The 24,230-nt window shown below is 40.3% G+C and overlaps 2 protein-coding genes across 3 annotated transcripts in view; one reads left to right on the top strand and one right to left on the bottom strand.

Annotated features, from left to right (window-relative positions):
* Positions 1–10,628, top strand: pgr (progesterone receptor). Its single transcript, XM_026911260.3, has 8 exons — positions 1–1,150; positions 2,983–3,092; positions 3,661–3,777; positions 4,954–5,235; positions 6,330–6,474; positions 7,422–7,552; positions 8,536–8,693; positions 9,718–10,628. The coding sequence occupies exons 1-8, from the start codon at positions 432–434 to the stop codon at positions 9,871–9,873; spliced, it is 1,818 nt and encodes a 605-aa protein (XP_026767061.1). The 5' UTR covers positions 1–431; the 3' UTR covers positions 9,874–10,628.
* The window catches only part of LOC113524886 (rho GTPase-activating protein 42), an 83,296-nt gene continuing 69,688 nt past the window's right edge, over positions 10,623–24,230 (bottom strand). For both annotated transcript variants that reach the window (XM_034304999.2, XM_034304998.2), the window contains 6 exons: positions 24,120–24,230; positions 20,384–20,704; positions 19,099–19,204; positions 16,313–16,369; positions 16,076–16,155; positions 10,623–11,908 (listed from right to left, as the gene is read on the bottom strand). The exon at positions 24,120–24,230 is cut by the window's right edge and continues 40 nt beyond it. In XM_034304999.2, the coding sequence (XP_034160890.1) occupies positions 11,820–11,908; positions 16,076–16,155; positions 16,313–16,369; positions 19,099–19,204; positions 20,384–20,704; positions 24,120–24,230 (764 nt within the window). In that variant the 3' untranslated portion in view covers positions 10,623–11,819. The remainder of the gene's footprint in view (positions 11,909–16,075; positions 16,156–16,312; positions 16,370–19,098; positions 19,205–20,383; positions 20,705–24,119) is intronic.

Genomic DNA, 24,230 nt, shown 5'->3' on the forward strand with positions numbered 1-24,230 from the left:
TTGTTCATGTGGAAACTGGACTTCAGATTTAAATTTGGGAAATTCTGGTTCTGTCAGGGAGAGAAAGAGAGAAAGAGTCTGATGTCTGCTGGTGAAGCCAGGCTGGCTTTTAATATTTAAGCTAAATATACTTTGGTAATAATAATAATAATAATAATAATACTAAGTACTGTTTGTCATTTGTATTTTGTGTATTTTTGTGTATTTTGTGTATTTTTGTATCAGTGTGTAATCCTATTTAAAGTGTTTGAACTGACTTTATGGTTTGAGAGAGACAGACCCACATTTAGAGGAGTGAAGTCTGTGCTACTCCCAGGCTTCACCAGCAGGAGGGAGTTTTGTGGTTTTTGGGGAAGGTCCTCGTCCGCGTCTGGAGGCGCAGCAGCAGCACAGGATCCGCGGAACGGAAGCTGTAGGGAAGCTGCGGCTGCATGGAGACTGTGAGCAGCAGCATGTCGGATTCCTCACACAGCCCCGGAGTGAGTGATGTGATGGAGACGTACACGCAGGTGAGCTTCGGGCAGGTGAAGAACGGCGCGGATGTGGCGCGTGTGTCGTGCCTCGCGCGCAGTTTCGGTGACGTGGATCCGCTGTGCGTTCTGTCCGCCCCGAACCCCGGCGGCGCGAGCCAGGACCGCGCGGAGGACTTTCTGAAAATCGAACCGGGACCGTGGGAGGACATCACGGACAAAGCGTTCTCCTTCAAGGAGACCACGAACTTAGAAATCTCCACCACAGACGCGTGTAAGTTTATTAAAGACGAGCGGGAACCGGCGCTGATCACGGCTCCTCCGCGCGCCGCCTTCGACATTTCGCAGAGTATCGACGCGCTGGATATCGCCGTGTCCGCCGCTTCCCTCGCCCCGGTCCAGGCGCCGCTGATGGACTCCAGCGCGGGAGTCATGGTGGATATTCCTCAGCCGGGTGCGGTAGTGCCTCTGCCCCAGATGAAGCCCGAGGCGGCCGCTGCGCTCGGCTTTGACGCGGCGGCAGTGTGTAAGAGTCAGATGGGAGGATGGGACTCGCACCTGTGGTTTTCCGCCGCGCTGGCTGAGGAGCGGCCCGGGCAGATGAGCTTCTCACCTCCGGAAGGCATCCACAGCTCGGGCTTCATACAGCGCTCTCCCGCGGTGTTCAGCGCCTTCCCGGGGTGAGTGTGACGCGTCTTTACGCACCGCATTATAAACCTACACAAGCCGTATTAGCATTAGATTTACACACTGTACCTTAGAAGACACTTGAAACTTCAAACGCACAGAGTTCAACTCTTTAAAATAAGTATTGGAACTTTAATGGTTGGACTTTATATTTCGTTAGAGACCTCTAGTTCCCAACCCTGGTACTGGAGAAGCCCAGTATGTCCCAGCACACCTGATTCAGCTAATCAGCTAATGAACAGTCCTGCATGAGTTAAGTGTGTCAGAGCAGGAACACAGGGACATGTGCAGGACAAGCGGTTCTCCAGGGAACCTGTGCTGTGCAGGATCATCAGCTCTTCCTTCTGTCGTTTCAGCCACGAAGATATTATCTGTCTTTCCCAGATCAATTCTATTCCTCGGATCTTCTTCTAAGTGTAAAAGCTGATAAAAGTAAATTATCTTCAGATTTAATTTTTATTGCAGATGAAATTAAAATGTCACATTTATTCAAGAACATTTATTCGAGACATCACGCCTTTAATGAGCAGCCTTTTCTGCAGCGGCGCTCGGGGAGCAGTTGGGGGTTCGGTGCCTTGCTCATTACCACGACTGAGCTGAGACCCTTGAGCAAGGCACCGAACCCCCAACTGCTCCCCGAGCGCCGCTGCAGAAAAGGCTGCCCACTGCTCCGGGTGTGTGTTCACAGTGTGTGTGTGTGTGTGTGTGTGTGTGTGTGTGTGTGTGTGTGCACTTGGATGGGTTAAATGCAGAACACAAATTCCGAGTATGGGTCACCACACTTGGCTATACTTCACTTCACTTCACTTCACTTAGGTGTGTTTTATTTCACGGTGAATGTCTTCAGATCCTCCAGCAGTAAACTACAGAATGGGAATGTTTGCTAGCATCTGTTTGCATGTGATAGTACAAACAGAGGTGGGGAGAGAGAGAGAGAGAGAGTGAGAGAGAGAGAGAGAGAGAGAGAGAGAGAGATGGAGAGAGTGAGAGAGAGAGAGAGAGAGAGAGAGAGAGAGATGGAGAGAGTACAAAAGCACAGACAATTAAAAAACAAACACTATGTGCGTCAGAATTAAATAGATGAGTGCTAAAATAATTGGTCCTGATTAGATTTTAATAAACTTTCAAGCTGTTTTGTCCAGGCTAAGTGTCTTTTGGGGAAGTTTTGGATATTTTAGTGGGAATTTTATCTTAAATCCACTTTATTCCTCCTTTTCAGCGCATGTGGAGAGTCAGTAGTGGTAGTTTTCCAGTTTGAGAGAAAGCACTATGCACATGTCATTACCGTAATTAACCTTTACGAAAATAAACTCAGATATATTTGTACCAGATTTCTCTGCTACAAGTCTTGAACCAGAATTCTGGATTGTGATTGGTCAGAAGGTGTTGATTAATTTTCTGTAACAGCAGCTCTGACAGTAGCGCAGCTGCAGATCACAGGTTTATATTAATGCACTCGTTCTAATACGTTATCGTTTCTATGGTAACAGGAACGTGTACAGCAGACGCTCCAATGATAATAAACGGATTAAAAACATGTGTAATCCCTGATATAAGTAATAGATGTTTATTTAACATACTTAACAAACCACCGTTCCTAGAATCAGCCTCGCCCTGCAGAACACGTTTTTTAGTTGCTTAGGTGTGATGACTATGTTTTAATGGATTGAAGTCTAAATCCTCAGTGTTTTATCAAAGACAGTTCCAGTGCAGTAGTTGTTTAAAGACCAAAGATACGGTGGTTAAATAAATAAGGTCTTTGTTTGGAATGAATTGCTGGAGCCACATGGGCCTCTGGATTAACGTGTGTGTAATCTGTGTGTAGCGTGCATACACAGAGAGCGTGTGTGATCTGCGGAGACGAGGCTTCGGGATGCCACTACGGAGTCCTGACGTGTGGAAGCTGCAAGGTGTTCTTCAAGAGAGCAGTGGAAGGTAAGGACGAGAGGAACATGGTGAGAAAATGAGAAGATGAGAAAATAATAATAATAATAATAATAAATGCAGTTATGAGCGGATAATTAGGCATTTATTAGAGATCCCAAACCAAGTCCTAATGAGGTCATGAAATCCATTTTGTGTTGTTAATATTGTGTAATCGGTGCAGCAGCATGTTTCAGCTCTGTGAATCATCTGTACACAGAGTCTCGCTCAGTAACTCGGCTATCACGCGTGCCAGCGTTCACCATGTTCTCTTTTTCGCACTTGTTATTCTCCGTATCTTCTAAAGACAGATATGTAAGAGCCACAATGTCTGACCATGACCATGTCACTCTGTCCTCTCAGCCTCGCCTCGAACAAACTCACTTCCTCTCTTTTTCTCACTGTCTCTATCTGGTCTTTCCTCATCTGTCCTTCTTATCTTTAAAATCTTTATTGCTCACTGAATTTTGATTTCAAAAGGACTAACTTGCTTTTATGTTTTGGCACATACAGTATACTGAGAGTAAAATAAGGGAGTTTCCTTTATTTGGGCATTAACAATGCTTTCGCTCTTGTCAAGGACATCATAACTATTTGTGCGCCGGGCGGAATGACTGCATTGTGGATAAGATCAGGAGGAAAAACTGCCCTGCGTGTCGTCTCAGAAAATGCTACCAGGCCGGGATGATGCTCGGAGGTAACTTTTCCATGTGTGAACTCACTGTGCTGCTCTTTTTAACCTCCTGGTCGAATATTAGCTGTTTGATTAACATCATAAGAACTGAATGTACTTTAATATATGAGACATTGCAAATTAAAATTTTACAGAGAGCAAACATGATCTAAGCAAGATTGCAAACCTCAGTTGAAAGTAAAAGCACGAGCTTTAAACATCTGATGACTGATTCTGTGGTTAAATTACAATAAAAGAGATCTGACTGTCCTTTTCCTGGTTGTTAAGTGAACCAGTATAACTGGCTGGTGTGTTGCCTGGCTTACACTGTTGTTCAGTTTTACTTTATTAAAAAATGTGTCAATCACTTTAAAAAATATATAAAAGGTTCTTCAGAGCAATAGCATAAACGTGATCTCAGTGTAAATACACCTGTTCCTGGAGAACATACCTAAACACACAGCATCATGAAGACCATCAAGGAGCGATCAAAACAAGTCTGTGACGAACTTCTGGAAAATTATCAGTCAGAGTTTAATTATAAAAAAATATTCCAGACTGTGACCATTGATCAGAAAGACATTAAATCTGTTCCAATGTAAAGAATACGACACAACCATGACCAAAGTGAGTGGGTAAAGAGGGGATTAGTCAGAGCCAGGAGGAAAAGGAGAACGCTAAACATGACACTACCACCACCATGCTTCACAGTTGGAATTTCCAGGAGCAGGTGCATTTATATTGAGATCACTTTAACTGAACATGTCGAGTCCATTCAACAACATTATTTCACTTCTGATGGAAACTGAACCAGAACTAATTTAGGAGTTTCACAGCTATGGGGGTGAATACTTATGCAATCACAACTCTTTTTTTTTTTCACTTTTTTGTGTAAACTGTATTGATTTTTCCACAGCTTCAATATTGTGGGCTATTTTGTGTAGATTCACGACATCAAGTCCCAATAATACAACATTACACAATGTGGAAAAGTTCAAGGGGGTGAAAACTTATGAAACATAATGTACCACAAATGTTTACATCAAGATTCTTTATGGTGGGAAATGTTTTTAGTTCAGTGAGGCATCAATAGAAATGTCTAAAACCCATGTAGTAAACGGTTCTTCTATAGAATTGCTCACTTTTTTGCACATGAATATGAATTTTTTATGTGTGTGTGTGTGTGTGTGTGTGTCACAGGTCGTAAGTTGAAGAGATTCGGTGTTCTGAAGGCCATGGGTGTCGGCCCGTCCCTGATGTTCCAGGGCCACGCTTTGGCCTCCATGCCATGCGTTCCTGGGATCCAAGAGCTGCAGTTTTCACCTCAATTTATAAACATCCTTGAGAACATTGAACCTGAGATGGTCTACTCGGGCTTTGATAACTCCCAACTTGAACTGCCACATGTGCTCCTGAACAGCCTGAACAGACTGTGTGAGAGACAGCTGCTGTGGATCGTCCGCTGGTCCAAGGCTTTACCAGGTTCAGTGACCTCTGTACCCACTCAGAAACACACACTGTTCCAGATTAAGGTTCACCGCAGATCCTTAAACTGACATTACGCTTCGTTTTGGTGGCTGTGTGATGAAGGCTGGTGGAGTTAATGATTTGAGATTTGTTGTGAAATAGAGAACCGTCTCCAGATCAGAGCGCAAACTGAAACTGACGTGTGTGTGACTAAATTAAAGGCAGATAAAATCTCTTACACAAAACCATTTAACTTTAACAGCAGCTAAGAGGTTAGAGATGCATCTGGACAACAGAACAAAAATATACAATATGTATTACAATATTTGCATATCATTTGCTAGCAGAACAAGTAACACGTTCTGTAATAAAAATGGATTTTAACGTTCAGTTAGCTACGAGTAACATTCAGTGTGATGCTGATATCATGTGATCACATTACTAGATGACATCCAGCTCCATGTCTGCAAGACAAACTGCACATTTTTACTTTAGAAATTATAAACTGAACTGTGATACATCAGTATTCTTCACTGATGTCGGTGTTAAAACTGATGCTAACGCAGGTGCAAGAAGAAAGCCACAGCTCCTTATATCTTTATTGCTTGCATGTATCCTGTCACATCTGTCATTTCACAAAGATTTCTAGTCGGCTTCATAATTATTGGCACTTGACACTCAAATTGCAAATTTGAGAAACTTTCCACTCAAAGGCAGAGAAAACAAAGACCCGCTGGATCAGTGATGCTCTGGAGCTGTTTTGTGGCTCTTGTAGAAGATATTTCAGCTCGAAACCGGGTTGCCTCTGCCAGGACGTTACGCCTTGGCTGTAGATAGATCTTTCAACAAGATAGAGATCCCAAATATACACCAAGTGCAACACAGAAATGTTTCCAGAACACAAATTAAAGTCTGGATTTGTTTAAACCCTGTGGTGTGAATTAAAGACGGAGTCCAGGCTGAGAATGTAATAAAGCAGATGAAAACGTACATGGAGGAGTGTCTAAGATCCTCTACAAGTGCAAACACATTACAGAGCCTCAGGGATGAGAACCCGATTACACAGAGAGCCGCACACACAGTTTAACGCTTGATGTTTTGTTTGTAAGGTTTCCGCAATTTACACATCACCGATCAGATGACCCTGATCCAGTACTCCTGGATGAACCTGCTGGTGTTCTCTCTGGGCTGGAGAACCTTCCAGAACGTCTCCACTGATTTCATGTACTTTGCTCCTGATCTCATCCTCAGCCAGTAAGTCTGTTCAATACAACCCGCCTGATCTCGTAAAAAATAACAAGTGGATAAAAATGAATGTGATGTTGAGTTTGATTCAATATTATTCTCATGACCTGATAACGTTTTTAGGATTTTAATCATTATAAGTTGTGCACATTGTTATGAAAGATAGATTTTCTTCTAACAGTGAGTATGATTATGACCGCTGTTTTGCTGACGCTTTCCAGATGAAGTGTTTAAATAACTAAAATAACGAGTGATAATTTGAGCAGCACAAAGTTCTGGGTGATTTACAAATAATAATTACGTGAATGATGTCATGTGGAAAGCGTGGGAGGAAATAATGTGTGTGTGAATGAGTGTGTGATTCGTTCCTGAAAGCTGTGCTGAGCTCAGATCTCTAAGAGACTCCTGAAAGAGTCGAACAGAAACGAAACCTGCACACATGCGAGTAAGCTGCACCAAAAACAATTCAAAAAACAAAGAAAAAAAAACACAGAATAAAGAGTGTGTGTTGTGTTTATAAGGTACGTGTGAATGAAAACCTTTCCACAGACTTTAATTAAATGCTGTTTTAAATAAACCAACCAACTTTTATATTAAAACTTCATTTTAATACTCGTTCAGATCATTATGAGATGCTAAGGCATAATATTGCTCAAACTTTTTCATTAAATTTAGTCCTCACTATTTTATACTTTTAGGTAGAATTAATTGTCAAACAGACAAAAATGGACATGTGTGAAAACTCAGTCATCTGCAGAACCCATTATTCTTGTTTATTCATTTTAAACGTTTTTACACACTTCACTAAATTTAATTTAATTCTAGAAATTTTTCTCATAGACTTTTGCATTTGAAGTGCATTAGGTTCAGTTTTTGATGTGTCTATGATAGAACTTTGAGCATTAGTGAAAGCATGAAGTCTTTCTGTTGCTGTTTCTGATCTTTTGCGTCATCAGTGACCGGCTGAGGACGACTCCGATATACGACCTGTGCTTGGCCATGCAGGTGATCCCTCAGGAGTTCGCAAGGCTGCAGGTCACCAGAGACGAGTTTCTGTGCATGAAGGCCCTGATGCTGCTCAACACCGGTAATGAAAATAAAAATAAAAACAGCCTCCATTTTCTTCATGGCAGTCCTAATAAACTGGGTCTGATCTCACCTCTGAGTCTGACCTACTTTTCAGTCTAAAATAACAACACAATGTACCATTCTGAGGCATTAGAGCTGATAGGAGACGTAGCAGGAGGTTGAGGAGGTGTTGAGATAAGACCAATTCACAGCAGGGTCACATGAACATGAAGAGCCTCGCCGTCTCCTGCAGCTGTTATTAAGTAGAGATAGTGTCTTTTCTTTTATATATAAAATACAGCTATATTTGTAACATAAAATAGGACTGAAATAGATTTTATATTCGATGAATTGAGAAAATCTTTACTATAAAATGTTACTCTAACAAACCTGTTGTTGAAACATGAGAGACGTTACTAATCACGTCACCGTCAGCTGTTTCTCAGAAAAATAAAACTATTAACTGTTTGGAAAACAGTAAAGAGACTGAAGAGTCATGATTAACGTAATAAAAGGAATTAATAGAGTAAAATGAGGCATCAGTTAAATAATAAACTCTGTGTGTGGTGCTGTTGAAGTAAAATAATTTCACCAGCCTCTCTTTATTCTCCTCTTCAAGTTAATAACGCAAAAAAAAAAAAAAAAAAAAACGCAGCTTGTCATTATTATTCAGTATTAATTACATTGTTAAACAACACATTTTTCAAATTTTGTTTATGATTAGTTTATGTGGCGCGTCCATCGTACACGTCCCTGTGTATGAGCTGTTTCTATAAAAACGATATCGTATTAGAACAAGCGCATTCACGTCACAGCGTTAACGTTCACGTCACAGCCGGAACTCCCCGAGCTTCTGACCAATCAGATTCGAGCATTCGACTGCACTGTGGTATAAAGACAATTAATCAACACTTTCTGACCAATCACAATGCAGAATTCTGATTATATAAGTGAAGGAATAGAAAGAGAAGACATCTGTTTATGTGTTTTTGCTTTTTTCAGTTCCTTTAGAGGGTTTGAAGAGTCAAAGCCAGTTTGATGAGATGAGACAGAACTACATCCGAGAGCTGAGTAAAGCCATCCAGATGAAGGAGAAAGGTGTGGTGGGAAGCTCACAGCGTTTCTACCACCTCACCAAACTCATGGACTCCATGCATGAGGTACACATGCCACGCCATGCCACGCCACGTCACGCCAAGCCACATCACGCCAAGCAATGCCATGTCACGCCACGTCACGCCAAGCAATGCCATGTCACGTCACTTCACGTCATGCCACATCACGTCATGCCACATCACATAACATTCCATTGCATTACATCACGTCGCATTACGCAAAACTTCACAGACAGGGGAACATTTATGTATGTACAGTATTTATTTATTTATTTGTTTGTTTGTTTGTTTGTTTACAGACACAGTCACAGCAGCTGTCATTGTATAATAGCTGCCAAAACACAGTATATTTACACATAAATAACTCTGATTGTGACTTAGCTCTTCATATGAAGAGGCATTATCTTCATAAGGCAAACATTGTTCTTTTCTATAATAAACAAAAATATCTCTAAGAGCAAATGAGACATTTTCACTGGAATCTTAAAGATTTTTCCTTCTGTGGGAAACTTTCCAGCCTTTTAGGAGGCTAAGAACCTGGAGGAACCTTTTTCTACGTGATTAATCTTTTTCAAAATGCTTCTAGAATTTTACATTTAAAACATAAATAATAATGAACACAGATTTACTCACTTACACTATAAAAAAAAACCAATACATTTTCTAAAAACAGGAAATTTGCTGGTTAAATTGTTTAAAGATTTAAAAAAGTGTATTTGTTATGTTTTATAAATTTCATAACTACAAAAGTAAACAATTATACTTCTTTAAGTAAATATAAAGGGCAAGCATAAAAAAGATTATTATTAAATATAAATTATATGTAAGCTTTTTTGTTTTTCTTTGCAGATATAATAAAGCAGAAATGAATTGTGTAGAATAATCACCTGATTAACGTCCGCTGTTCACTCAGATTAGCACCTGTAACATCACACACTTATCAGCCCCTGAAATTAAACGTACGTGTTATGGCCTCCTTCAATGTATACAGCAGTGACGGAACGTGTGTGTGTGTGTGTGTGTGTGTGATAATGTGCTAAAGTTTGCGTCACTCTCGTTGTGTGAGCAGATAGTGAAGAAGGTCAACCTGTACTGCCTCAGCACCTTCATCCAGGCCGACGCCATGAAGGTGGAGTTTCCCGAGATGATGTCAGAGGTCATCGCGTCACAGCTCCCGAAGGTTCTGGCCGGCATGGTCAGGCCCCTCCTCTTTCACGGGAAATGATGTCATGACACAGTGGAGTGGATTGTGGGATACGGACGAGTGCCTTTCAGCTTTCGGCTCAGAGACGAGATCTGGGAGAATTTTTTTTTTTTTTATGCTCTCATGGAGAAAGATGTGTAATGGGTCCATCACTGCTTTTGTTCTGATGTTTAGAAGATAAAAATTTAACATTTTCTGTAATTGTCTCTCTGAGGAACATCTCAGTCCTACGGTATAATTCCCTGGTGGCAAATTTACAACTAAAACACCACTTTATATGTTACACTTCATCTTTTTTTAAAAAAAAAAAAAAAAAAAGGACTCCATCCCTGATGAAGAAAGAATGAATTTGCAGCAACCTCTCTGGCTCTGAAACGTCTCCTGCGTCTCGAGCTTTCCCGTGTACTTTAATATTGTCAGGACTACAGAATAACATGCAGCGGTTGTGTGGCGTAAATCTGTCAGACGACATTAAAGAGTTAATGTAAGACGTGTCATTTCCGGGACCTGACCTCAGCAGACCTGGAGATGGAGGGAGGATCATTCCGGCATCATCAGTCAAGGTCGTGGCACATTCTTCTGCATTTAAATGGAAAAGAACACGGAGATCCTGGCGCCGGTCTGCTCCGTCTTCTTCTGTAGCTGCTGATGACTGTGTGTTGTTTCTTTTTGTGCATGTTGCTCAGAGTTATTAAGACTTAATGAGGTCATGGTGTAGAAATTTATTGACAGTAAAACATTCACATTTGTGAAAAAAAAAAAAAAAAAAAAAACTAATCTAAAACAGTGATACAACATTCTTCAGTTCAATCACTTCACCTGTTCAGTTACAGTAAAACACCTGATTAAAGACTGCGTGAATAACAGCAACAAGGTCACGTGCATTTTTCTTACAGGTTACAGCAATATTATCAATATCTGTGACAAAAAAACCACAGGAAAGAACAGAAATATACTTCATCATGTATATCAGAATGGGTTCTTCCACAGTGCAGGAAAAAACATGACTCTAAATATAAAAAATAACTAAAATTATAAATCATACTGTTAAAAAAACAGGAAAACAGCTCCTTTTATACTTTTAACATTTCATGCTACATTCACAGACACAGTCACTCTGAAGAGGAATAATGAAGGAGTGAAAACGCAGCATATTTTCAATCTCATTGAAACAGTAAAGTTTACAGTAAAGTGGAGACTGGAGTGTGTGTACACGCAGCTGCTCGTCTGTTTCAGTTCAGATGAAGATGTTTGAAAATGTTTCTGATGCTAATAAATCGATTTATCTGATGTTCAGTAAATCTGTGTGTAATCTTAGCTGAGTGGAACACACACTGTTAGGTTTAATTTCTGTTTCCCGTGACAGAAAGTGAGGACTTTGCGTCTGCGTATCTCTCCATCGGGAAAATCAATACGAGACGAGAGATTACTAAGGTGAGATGGAGGAAGGGGGCGGGGCTTCCAGAGGGACAGGTAATATCAGAGAGTTCAAAACACCTACGCAGCTGTCAATCATTCCAGATTCATACGTCGACTGACTCATCTGCTGTTTTTATTTGACTTTTATTTTTGAGTGATAACTCGTAGCAGCGCACTCTGACGTTAAAACGGCGAACAGCTACGCAACACGTGTGAAGGTCAGCAGATCTGCATTCACTTAAATTTCTTGTTTTTTTTTTTTGTAAAGATGAAACAGTTATAAAACCTACTTATTACCAGATTCAACAAGGCACAATCTTTCATTACAGATTAAAAAAAGGTAAAAAAGCACTACAGGTGAATAAAAGGTTATAAAACTTTATAATGCTGTAAGATTTTTTTATGCTAAAACCATCATGAGGCTGAAGGACAGCAGAACAGTTTATACAGCTCTTCACTGCACAGACACCGAGTGTTACAGCCAAGTATGACCGCTACACAATCTCTGCTCCAGCAGGAAATGCTCGATGACGTCTCCGTGTGTGGGCTCAGAGGAAAACCACATAGTTTTTGGGAACGAGTCCTGTTTTGCCCTCGTACGTGGCCTGGAGCCAGCCGGGTTCCACTGAAGGGTACACTGCAGAACACACAGTACCGGAGTTAATGAAAGCCAGGAGGTGTGGTGACTGTGTGGTGTGAGGCGATATCGTAACTGGAAAATCATGAACTATTAAATTGCTAATGTTAAACTGTACTGGAATGGGTGGAGAAAAAAAATAAAAACAACACAAAACAAAAACAGCCCATAAATCACAAGAAAAAAAAAATACACGTTGGAAACTATTAAAAATACAACAGTAAAAAATAACCATGCAAAAATTTAAAGCTTCAGTTGTTCTGTATCTCTCCATTTTGGAAACTTTTTTGCTCAATTCTCTAATTAAATAATAATTTAATACTATGTGTGTGTGTGTGTGTGTAATGATTCTATAATGAGACCAAATGATGTTCTTGTTTAAAACTGACGGGTTTGATCTTCTCAGACTACAGCAGTGGAGGAGGAAGCCAGTAAACCGCTTCCCATGTGCTCATCAGGTTTTACTAGACTGAGACAAACACTTGGACGCTGATGCTGAACGTGTGTAGCTGCGTGCTGGAGCGCTCTCTCAGGACGGGAACATGATCATCCTGAGCTGAAGAGAAAGGAAGTGAGCTCTAGTGCACAGACACAATAAGAGTTAATGCGGGATGAAAGAGGCAGCCGGAGCGCTGCGTTCTCTTAAATTACACCCATAAAGCTTTCAAAAGTTACTTCACAACGAAAACTCTGCACAACACGGCACTGACTCACGCTGCACTCACGCTAATGCCTCGCTAACCCAAAGCAGACCTCAAACACCACATTACCCTCCTCCAGCGTGTGCAGGACAGCGAGCTCGCTCAGGCACAGCAGCCTTTAACACCATCTTTACAGCGTGTTAATGTTAATGTTAATGTTAAGTTCAGATCTCCCAGCGGCCTGCGGCTCTGAGTCAGTGTTAGCGTTAGCGTTAGCGTTAGTGTGTTGAGCCGTGTTGTCAGAGGAGAAGCGGAGATGTGATGAAGCTTTCCAGCACGAGGTTATGGTGACCTGAACAAATATTTGGTGCCTCGCCAAGTTATTTTTGAGAAAATACAAGCAAGTGCAAAATCCCAGAAGCTGAAAGGAGTCCAGAACAACAGCACACGGGTTTGTTTGCACAGAGACTTTGTGTTAAAACTAAAATAAAACTGCGCAGACTGGGACATTCAGTGACATTTAGATTTGTGATTGAGAGAAGATGAAAATAGACAAAATGACATTCATCCATGTGTGTCTTTACAACATATATTTCAATAATTGATATTAAAGTTATACAGTATAAACAGCTCCTCTGGATATTACGTTCATTTTACTTTTCCAAAAGAAAAAAAAATATATTGACTGCGTTTAAAACGTTTCTCCTGTGAAGGCTCACGATCCCTCACTCAGCGTAGGACCTCGGGCCAAAGTCAAACATTACGAGAGTTTATAGTAGTATTTACTTTAGATCAGATTACTTTAGATTACTTTAGATACTTTCTAGCTTGAACACGCCGAGCTCGACAATTACTCGTTTATTAATCATTCTGAGTTCAGACTTCCGACTCGAATGCATAATTAAAACACAGAGTCTAAATTCATTCAGTGGACCAGACTACAAATAATACACGATTAATCAACACTAATACACAATTAATCAACACTAATACGCGATTAATCAACACTAATACGCGATTAATCAACACTAATACACGATTAATCAACACTAATACGCAATTAAATCAACACTAATACACGATTAATCAACACTAACACGCGATTAAATCAACACTAATACACGATTAATCAACACTAATACGCAATTAAATCAACACTAATACACGATTAATCAACACTAACACGCGATTAATCAACACTAACACGCGATTGATCAACACTAATACACGATTGATCAACACTAATACACGATTAATCAACACTAATACACGATTAATCAACAGTAATATGCAATTAAATCAACACTAATACACGATTAATCAACACTAATACGCAATTAAATCAACACTAATATGCAATTAAATCAACACTAACACGCGATTAATCAACACTAATACACGATTGATCAACACTAATACACGATTAATCAACACTAATACACGATTAATCAACACTAATACACGATTAATCAACACTAATACGCGATTAATCAACACTAATACGCAATTAAATCAACACTAATACACGATTAATCAACACTAATACACGATTAATCGACACTAACACACAATTAATCAACACTAATACGCGATTAATCAACACTAATACACGATTAATCAACACTAATACACGATTAATCAACACTAATATACAATTACTTAACACTAATACACGATTAATCAACACTAATACACGATTAATCAACACTAATATACAATTACTTAACACTAATATGCAATTAATCAACACTAATACGTGATTAATCAACACTAATACACAATTAATCAACACTAATACGCAATTAATCAACACTAATACGCAATTAATCAACACTAATACATGATTAATCAACACTAATACACGATTAATCAACACTAATACACGATTACTTAACACTAATATGCAATTAATCAACACTAATACGTGATTAATCAACACTAATACACAATTAATCAACACTAATACACAATTAATCAACACTAATACGCAATTAATCAACACTAATACACGATTAATCAACACTAATACACAATTAATCAACACTAATACGCAATTAATCAACACTAATACACGATTAATCAACAATAATACACAATTAATCAACACTAATACACGATTAATCAACACTAATACGCAATTAATCAACACTAATACACGATTAATCAACACTAATACACAATTAATCAACACTAATACACGATTAATCAACACTAACACGCGATTAAATCAACACTAATACACGATTAATCAACACTAATACGCAATTAAATCAACACTAATACACGATTAATCAACACTAACACGCGATTAATCAACACTAACACGCGATTGATCAACACTAATACACGATTGATCAACACTAATACACGATTAATCAACACTAATACACGATTAATCAACAGTAATATGCAATTAAATCAACACTAATACACGATTAATCAACACTAATACGCAATTAAATCAACACTAATATGCAATTAAATCAACACTAACACGCGATTAATCAACACTAATACACGATTGATCAACACTAATACACGATTAATCAACACTAATACACGATTAATCAACACTAATACACGATTAATCAACACTAATACGCGATTAATCAACACTAATACGCAATTAAATCAACACTAATACGCGATTAATCAACACTAATACACGATTAATCGACACTAACACACAATTAATCAACACTAATACGCGATTAATCAACACTAATACACGATTAATCAACACTAATACACGATTAATCAACACTAATATACAATTACTTAACACTAATACACGATTAATCAACACTAATACACGATTAATCAACACTAATATACAATTACTTAACACTAATATGCAATTAATCAACACTAATACGTGATTAATCAACACTAATACACAATTAATCAACACTAATACGCAATTAATCAACACTAATACGCAATTAATCAACACTAATACATGATTAATCAACACTAATACACGATTAATCAACACTAATACACGATTACTTAACACTAATATGCAATTAATCAACACTAATACGTGATTAATCAACACTAATACACAATTAATCAACACTAATACACAATTAATCAACACTAATACGCAATTAATCAACACTAATACACGATTAATCAACACTAATACACAATTAATCAACACTAATACGCAATTAATCAACACTAATACACGATTAATCAACACTAATACACAATTAATCAACACTAATACACGATTAATCAACACTAATACGCAATTAATCAACACTAATACACGATTAATCAACACTAATACACAATTAATCAACACTAATACGCAATTAATCAACACTAATACACGATTAATCAACACTAATACACAATTAATCAACACTAATATACAATTACTTAACACTAATACGCAATTAATCAACACTAATACGCGATTAATCAACACTAATACACAATTAATCAACACTAATACGCGATTAATCAGACTGGTACAGCATGCAGTGTGCCGCTGTTGCTGGTGTAGTTGTTGACTCACCGTTCGAGAAGTGCGCCCCCTGGGGGAAACTCAGCTCATTGCTATGCTCCGCCTCACAGGAGTATATCGCCTTCGCGTCTCTGCGAGAACCAAAACTAAACACAGTGAGGCGCTACAGTGGCACTGAGCCCAACGTCACACTTAAAAACTTCATCTATCAGAAAATCATCTGCTTTATAAAAATATCACTACATTTTTAATGAATCTTATTTCTGTTATAAAATGGTGAAATCGTACCGTCCCGTTTGTGTCGACGGCGAGGGACTTTCGAACATCAGCGCTCTCGCCGCCACTCTGATAAACACACATTAATAAATAATCTGTCATTAATTACAACATTATAAATACGCTTTTTTATTTCAAACACCACAATTTAAACTCTAAAACACGTGATCCTCTACGAGTTAGATTCATCGTCTGTATATTAGGGTGTTTATGGGAGACCTGCTACTCCAGTATTTACGGGAAGGAAATACAAAGAAAACAGAGAAATACATGATCACTGATAAACCCTACAATACGCAGTTAATCGCTTCGTAGTGAAAATATCAGACATTTATATTTAACATTACACAACACCACTGCTGCTGAATTCTGCATTCTGATTGGTTAGAAGGTGTTGATTAATTCTCTATAACAGCAGCTCTGACAGTAGTGCAGCTGCAAATCACAGGTTTATTTATAATTAACGCGCTAGTTCTAATACGTCATCGTTTCTATAGAAACGGCTCATTCACAGGGATGTTGATTGAACATGTATGGAAGGAGTCTCCAGTGTCAGTGCTTTGTAACAGTCAGAGGTAAAGCTGTAATGTTTTCCGACATCTTCAGGACAGAGGAGTTTACGCTTCTTTGTGATTAGGAAAATAATCCACTTCAGGCTAGTAACAGTAACTCCGCTTCATCACTTCACCCATCACTGATTATTTTCCTGTAACAGCACCACACACAGAGGTTTATTACTTACTGGACACTTCACAGACAGATTGTCCAGTTCTTACAGAGGGATTAGGAAAAGCAGCACAGTCCTGTACCACAGCAACACTAACGGGACAAACACTAAACTACAGTACGCCAGTAGGGGGCGCTGAAGTGTATGTTCAGGGGAATTACAGTAAATAAAGATGTCTGGTACATTAATGTGATGTGTGTATCGATTGATTGAGTATATCGCGAGGCTAATCACGAAAACCGAGAGCTAATAAACTTCCGTCTTTCTTTCTAATTTATCACGATGATGATCCACATCAGAACAGAGCTACGCTCTCGGGTTGATCCTCCGGACGGGTTCTTGTCCACGCAAAGCCACTAGAACGCTTCCTTAATGAGCGCGGCTCAGTGGTGTCCACGACACGCTCGGGCCTGCAGAGAGAACACGAGTCTCTCCTCACGCGTGTAATTACAGAACTCAAACAGAGACGGAGGAGGATGTGTGTGTGTGTGTGTGTGTGTGTGTGTGCCGCGAGAAGCTCAGCTGCTCTCTGCTTTCTGGCTCCTGTGTAACAATGACGGAAAATAGATCTGTCCCTGGAGAGAGTGAGACAGAGAGAGAAAGACGGAGATAAGAGACTACAGGCGAGCTGGTAGGTCACATCAACCCTGTCAGCAGGCAGAAGATAATTAAAGCTCCTACAAAACAAAAATACTTCTCTCTCTCTCTCACTCTCTCTCTCTCACTCTCTCTCTCTCACTCTCTCTCTCTCTATCACTCTGTCTGTCTCTCTCTCTATCACTGTCTCTCTCTCTCTCTATCACTCTCTCTCTCTCTATCACTGTCTCTCTCTCTATCGCTCTCTCTCTATCACTCTCTCTCTCTATCACTGTCTCTCTCTCTCTCTATCACTCTCTCTCTCTCTATCACTGTCTCTCTCTCTATCGCTCTCTCTCTCACTCTCTCTCACTATCACTGTCTCTCTCTCTTTCGCTCTCTCTCTCTCACTCTCTCTCTCTCTTTCGCTCTCTCTCTCTCACTCTCTCTCTCTATCACTGTCTCTCTCTCTCTCTCTATCACTGTCTCTCTCTCTATCGCTCTCTCTCTCACTCTCTCTCACTATCACTGTCTCTCTCTCTCTCTCTCTCTCTCTCTCTCTCACTATCACTGTCTCTCTCTTTATCGCTCTCTCTCTCTCTCTCTCTCTCTCACTATCACTGTCTCTCTCTCTCACTATCACTGTCTGTCTCTCTCTCTCTCTACCACTCTGTCTGTCTGTCTCTCTCTGTCACTTTTATTTCACATCGTCGCACTCAGATCGAAATCTGAACCTATGTTCTGTAATATAATTATTAAAATGATTATTAATCTAAAATTATTCATGTTAATTAAAGAAGCAGAGAAAGAATGTTAAGCTGATATTGATGTTCTGGAGGTTCAGCAATAAGGAATAAACAGAGAGGAGATAAGTAAGGAATAAACACGATGGGGCTGCTACAGGAAAATCATCCACAACTACAATTATTTATTTATTAAAGGACGGCAGTTTGGCAGTGAAACAGCTCCGCTCTCTCATACTTGCCTCCACGATTCCCTCACACTCATCAGGATATCACAGACACATCATACTTTTTATCCATTTATATTTACATTTAATGTTCTGGAATGTTCGTGAAACAACTCAGACACAAAACAAGACAAAAATCGCAGCTTGTTCCGCATGTTACCGAAAAAACGCAAAGAAGCGTAAACTCCTCTGTCCTGAAGACGTCGGAAAACTTAAAGTTCCAGCTTTACCTCTGGCTGTTACAAAGCGCTGACACTGGAGACTCCTTCCACACATGTTAAAAAAAACAAACAAAATAAAAAACATCTCTCCTTACAGAAAACTTCACCACTTTGACTATTTTTAATCCGTTTATTATTTCTGGGTCTGATGTTACTATTTTCACAAACACATCTTGATTTATTAACGTGTTCTCGTGTCTCCATTTTAAAGGAAACTATAACTGATTTTACAGCCGCAGCTGCTCACAGTAAATCTGAGTTCCCTGAGATTAGACAGATTAGACAGATTTACAGTGTCACTCACACTGAGACTGGTCTCTGGTAGCCGCTGCTAGAGCCGATGTCCTGACGCTGGCGCTGGGGCATTTTGGGCGGCAGGTCGGGACGCAGGACGCCATCAGTCTGTTTCTCTGTCACAGAAAACACCAACAACTTACTGAGGAACTGAGATCATACTGTACATCACAACACAACACTCACACATTCATACAGCTTTTCATGCAAACATGGAAGAACCAAAACTTTTAAAACTTCTACTCCATCATTACTTCTCTCTATGTGTGTGTGTGTGTGTGTGTGTGTGTGTGTGTGTGATTTCCAAACAGAAAATCAGTTTAGTCCAGACTCAGAGAGAAAGGAAGTGTGAGAGCAGCTGCTGAACTCTTTCATGAAGTCTTCAGTTAAAGGTGTTTGTGTATAAATGAAGCTGTAAACGTGTCGAATCGCTGCTTTCAGAGGTGGAACTACTTTTTCAGAGGGAGGAGTTTGTGGTAGTTGTGTGTCTCTGATGGCGTATGGATTCCACAAAACCTTCAGGAAAGTGTAAAGGAGCCGGAGCTACTTTTTACTGTATGGCTGCAGTGTGTGAAAGTTACAGATAAAAGATAAAAGTCCATAAGAACAGCTTTGGGAAGATTTTCTCTCACGTCCGTCTCATCTGAACACCGACACTGTTCCTGTGGAACGGCTGCACGGCTCTGCGCTCTCAGCTCAGCACACACTCTATTAAACACACTGTTTAAACACCATGAAGATGTTTTATCACTGTACTGTAGGAAGATGCTGCAGCTCCTGAAGTTCCTCCTGTTGATATTTCGTTAGTCGTGAATACGTCCAGATCGAGGCTGTTTCCTGTCGTGTGTTCATTAGTGTAACTGCCTACACTAGGATTACATCAGACAGGATCACCTGGTATCGGACACTGATATCAGACAGGATCACCTGGTATCGGACACTGATATCAGACAGGATCACCTGGTATCGGACACTGATATCAGACAGGATCACCTGGTATCGGATACTGATATCAGACAGGATGTTGGTATCAGACAGGATGTTGGTATCAGACAGGATGTTGGTATCAGACACCTGGTATCGGATGTTGGTATCAGACAGGATGTTGGTATCAGACACCTGGTATCGGATGTTGGTATCAGAGTGTTTTTGTGAGTATGAGTGACTGAGCACGGTATCGGACTGACCTGATATCGGTGTGATATGTGAACTCCTGATACGTGTGTACTGACGCGTGACTGGCAGTAACGGTCCTATTGCTCTAAAATAAAATAAATGCGCTACAGTTTCGGTACCGTCGGTGCTGTGGAGTGATTGGACAGATCGGTCTGATCTCAGCGCAGCTCCGCAGCTCTGTGTGACATTTCTGTGAGATTTCCTCAGAGCAGGCGAGCTGTACGAGTCCTCCGAGTCTCCATCCGCCCGCCCCGCGTCCTCTCTGGAGCCCGAGTCCCGGCCCCGGGGCCCGCTGGAGGACAGAGACGACGGGAACGACGGCTTCTCTTTATGCAGAGCGCAGGAGCTCCGTTTGGACACGTTCTGCTCTGACGAGTGAGACGAGAGCGACTCCATGCTGCCCATCGCAGTGCTGCAGGAGCTGCTGCTGAATGTGTCACCTGCACACACACACACACACAATAAAACACACACACACACAATAACACACACACACACACACACAATAAAACACACACACACACACACACAATAACACACACACACACACACACACACAATAAAACACGCACACACACACAATAAAACACACACACACACAATAACACACACACACACACACAATAAAACACACACACAATAAAACAAACACACACACACACAATAAAACACACACACACACACAACACACACACACACAATAAAACAAACACACACACACACAAAATAAAACAAACACACACACACACAAAATAAAACACACACACAAAAAACACACACACACACACACACACAGTAAAACACACAATGAAACACATACACCTGCACACACAATAAAACACACACACACACACAATAACACACACACACACACACACACACACACACAATAACACACACACACACACACACACACACACACAATAAAACACACACACACACACACAATAAAACACACACACACACACACAATAAAACACACACTACACTCTCTGCACTCCACACACTCTGGGTTTAGAGATTTATTTCATTAACATTTATTACAATGTGTTTAAACATTTATTCTCTCATTATTCTTCTACTGTTTATTATTTTCACATCCTTCCACCTGTTATACTCCCGTTATCCCTCTATCCCTCTATCCATCTATTAATCCATCCTTCCACCTGTTATACTCCCTCTATCCCTCTATCCCTCTATCCATCTATTAATCCATCCTTCCACCTGTTATACTCCCGTTATCCCTCTATCCATCTATTAATCCATCCTTCCACCTGTTATACTCCCGTTATCCCTCTATCCATCTATCCATCTATTAATCCATCCTTCCACCTGTTATACTCCCGTTATCCCTCTATCCATCTATCCATCTATTAATCCATCCTTCCACCTGTTATACTCCCGTTATCCCTCTATCCATCTATCCATCTATTAATCCATCCTTCCACCTGTTATACTCCCGTTATCCCTCTATCCATCTATTAATCCATCCTTCCACCTGTTATACTCCCGTTATCCCTCTATCCATCTATCCATCTATTAATCCATCCTTCCACCTGTTATACTCCCTCTATCCCTCTATCCATCTATCCATCTATTAATCCATCCTTCCACCTGTTATACTCCCGTTATCCCTCTATCCCTCTATCCATCTATTAATCCATCCTTCCACCTGTTATACTCCCTCTATCCCTCTATCCATCTATCCATCTATTAATCCATCCTTCCACCTGTTATACTCCCGTTATCCCTCTATCCATCTATCCATCTATTAATCCATCCTTCCACCTGTTATACTCCTGTTATCCCTCTATCCATCTATACATCTATTAATCCTTCCTTCCACCTGTTATACTCCTGTTATCCCTCTATCCCTCTATCCATCTATTAATCCATCCTTCCACCTGTTATACTCCCTCTATCCCTCTATCCATCTATCCATCTATTAATCCATCCTTCCACCTGTTATACTCCCGTTATCCCTCTATCCATCTATCCATCTATTAATCCATCCTTCCACCTGTTATACTCCTGTTATCCCTCTATCCATCTATACATCTATTAATCCATCCTTCCACCTGTTATACTCCCGTTATCCCTCTATCCATCTATTAATCCATCCATCCACCTGTTATACTCCCGTTATCCCTCTATCCATCTATCCATCTATTAATCCTTCCTTCCACCTGTTATACTCCCGTTATCCCTCTATCCATCTATCCATCTATTAATCCATCCTTCCACCTGTTATACTCCTGTTATCCCTCTATCCATCTATTAATCCATCCTTCCACCTGTTATACTCCCGTTATCCCTCTATCCATCTATTAATCCATCCTTCCACCTGTTATACTCCCGTTATCCCTCTATCCCTCTATCCATCTATTAATCCATCCTTCCACCTGTTATACTCCCGTTATCCCTCTATCCCTCTATCCATCTATTAATCCATCCTTCCACCTGTTATACTCCCGTTATCCCTCTATCCATCTATCCATCTATCCATCTATTAATCCATCCTTCCACCTGTTATACTCCCGTTATCCCTCTATCCCTCTATCCATCTATCCATCTATTAATCCATCCTTCCACCTGTTATACTCCCGTTATCCCTCTATCCATCTATCCATCTATTAATCCATCCTTCCACCTGTTATACTCCCTCTATCCCTCTATCCATCTATCCATCTATTAATCCATCCTTCCACCTGTTATACTCCCGTTATCCCTCTATCCATCTATCCATCTATTAATCCATCCTTCCACCTGTTATACTCCCTCTATCCCTCTATCCATCTATTAATCCATCCTTCCACCTGTTATACTCCCGTTATCCCTCTATCCATCTATCCATCTATTAATCCATCCTTCCACCTGTTATACTCCTGTTATCCCTCTATCCATCTATTAATCCATCCTTCCACCTGTTATACTCCCGTTATCCCTCTATCCATCTATTAATCCATCCATCCACCTGTTATACTCCCGTTATCCCTCTATCCATCTATTAATCCATCCATCCACCTGTTATACTCCCGTTATCCCTCTATCCATCTATCCATCTATTAATCCTTCCTTCCACCTGTTATACTCCCGTTATCCCTCTATCCATCTATCCATCTATTAATCCTTCCTTCCACCTGTTATACTCCCGTTATCCCTCTATCCATCTATCCATCTATTAATCCATCCTTCCACCTGTTATACTCCCTCTATCCCTCTATCCATCTATCCATCTATTAATCCATCCATCCACCTGTTATACTCCCGTTATCCCTCTATCTGTCTATACATCTATTAATCCATCCTTCCACCTGTTATACTCCCGTTATCCCTCTATCCGTCTATACATCTATTAATCCATCCTTCCACCTGTTATACTCCCGTTATCCCTCTATCCATCTATCCATCTATTAATCCTTCCATCCTTCCATTTATTTGTCCCTCTGTCTCTCATCTATACATTTCCTCATTTTTTCCATTCATCTGCCCAGCCACCATCCATCCATATAACCATCTCTCTATCCATCCCTCCATCCATCCACCCATCTGCCTCTTACCGTTCTCTCCATCTCAGTAAAGTCATTTAGAATGAAACTGCTTCTGGAATAAATTTAACACTAAATAAAGTATAAAATAAAATCACAGCAAACGAAGGCATATAGCCAATGTGTGTGTGTGTGTGTGTGTGTGTGTGTGTGAAGCATAATAAGGTGTGTATGAAGGTGTGTATGAAGGTGTGTGTGTGTGTATGTGTGTGAAGCATAATAAGGTGTGTATGAAGGTGTGTATGAAGGTGTGTGTGTGTGGTGTGTGTGTGTGTGTGTGTGGTGTGTGTGTTGGTGTTTGACTGACTGTCTGCGTCAGCGACACACAGCGAGTGTGTGTACGGGGGTTTGGGTTTGCGAGCTCCTGTGGAGAGACAGATGGCTCTGTTCCTGCGTGACTCCGGCCGAGTGTGAAGCT

The sequence above is a fragment of the Pangasianodon hypophthalmus genome, chromosome 6 (genome assembly GCF_027358585.1).
Source record: "Pangasianodon hypophthalmus isolate fPanHyp1 chromosome 6, fPanHyp1.pri, whole genome shotgun sequence".
NCBI lineage: Eukaryota > Metazoa > Chordata > Actinopteri > Siluriformes > Pangasiidae > Pangasianodon > Pangasianodon hypophthalmus.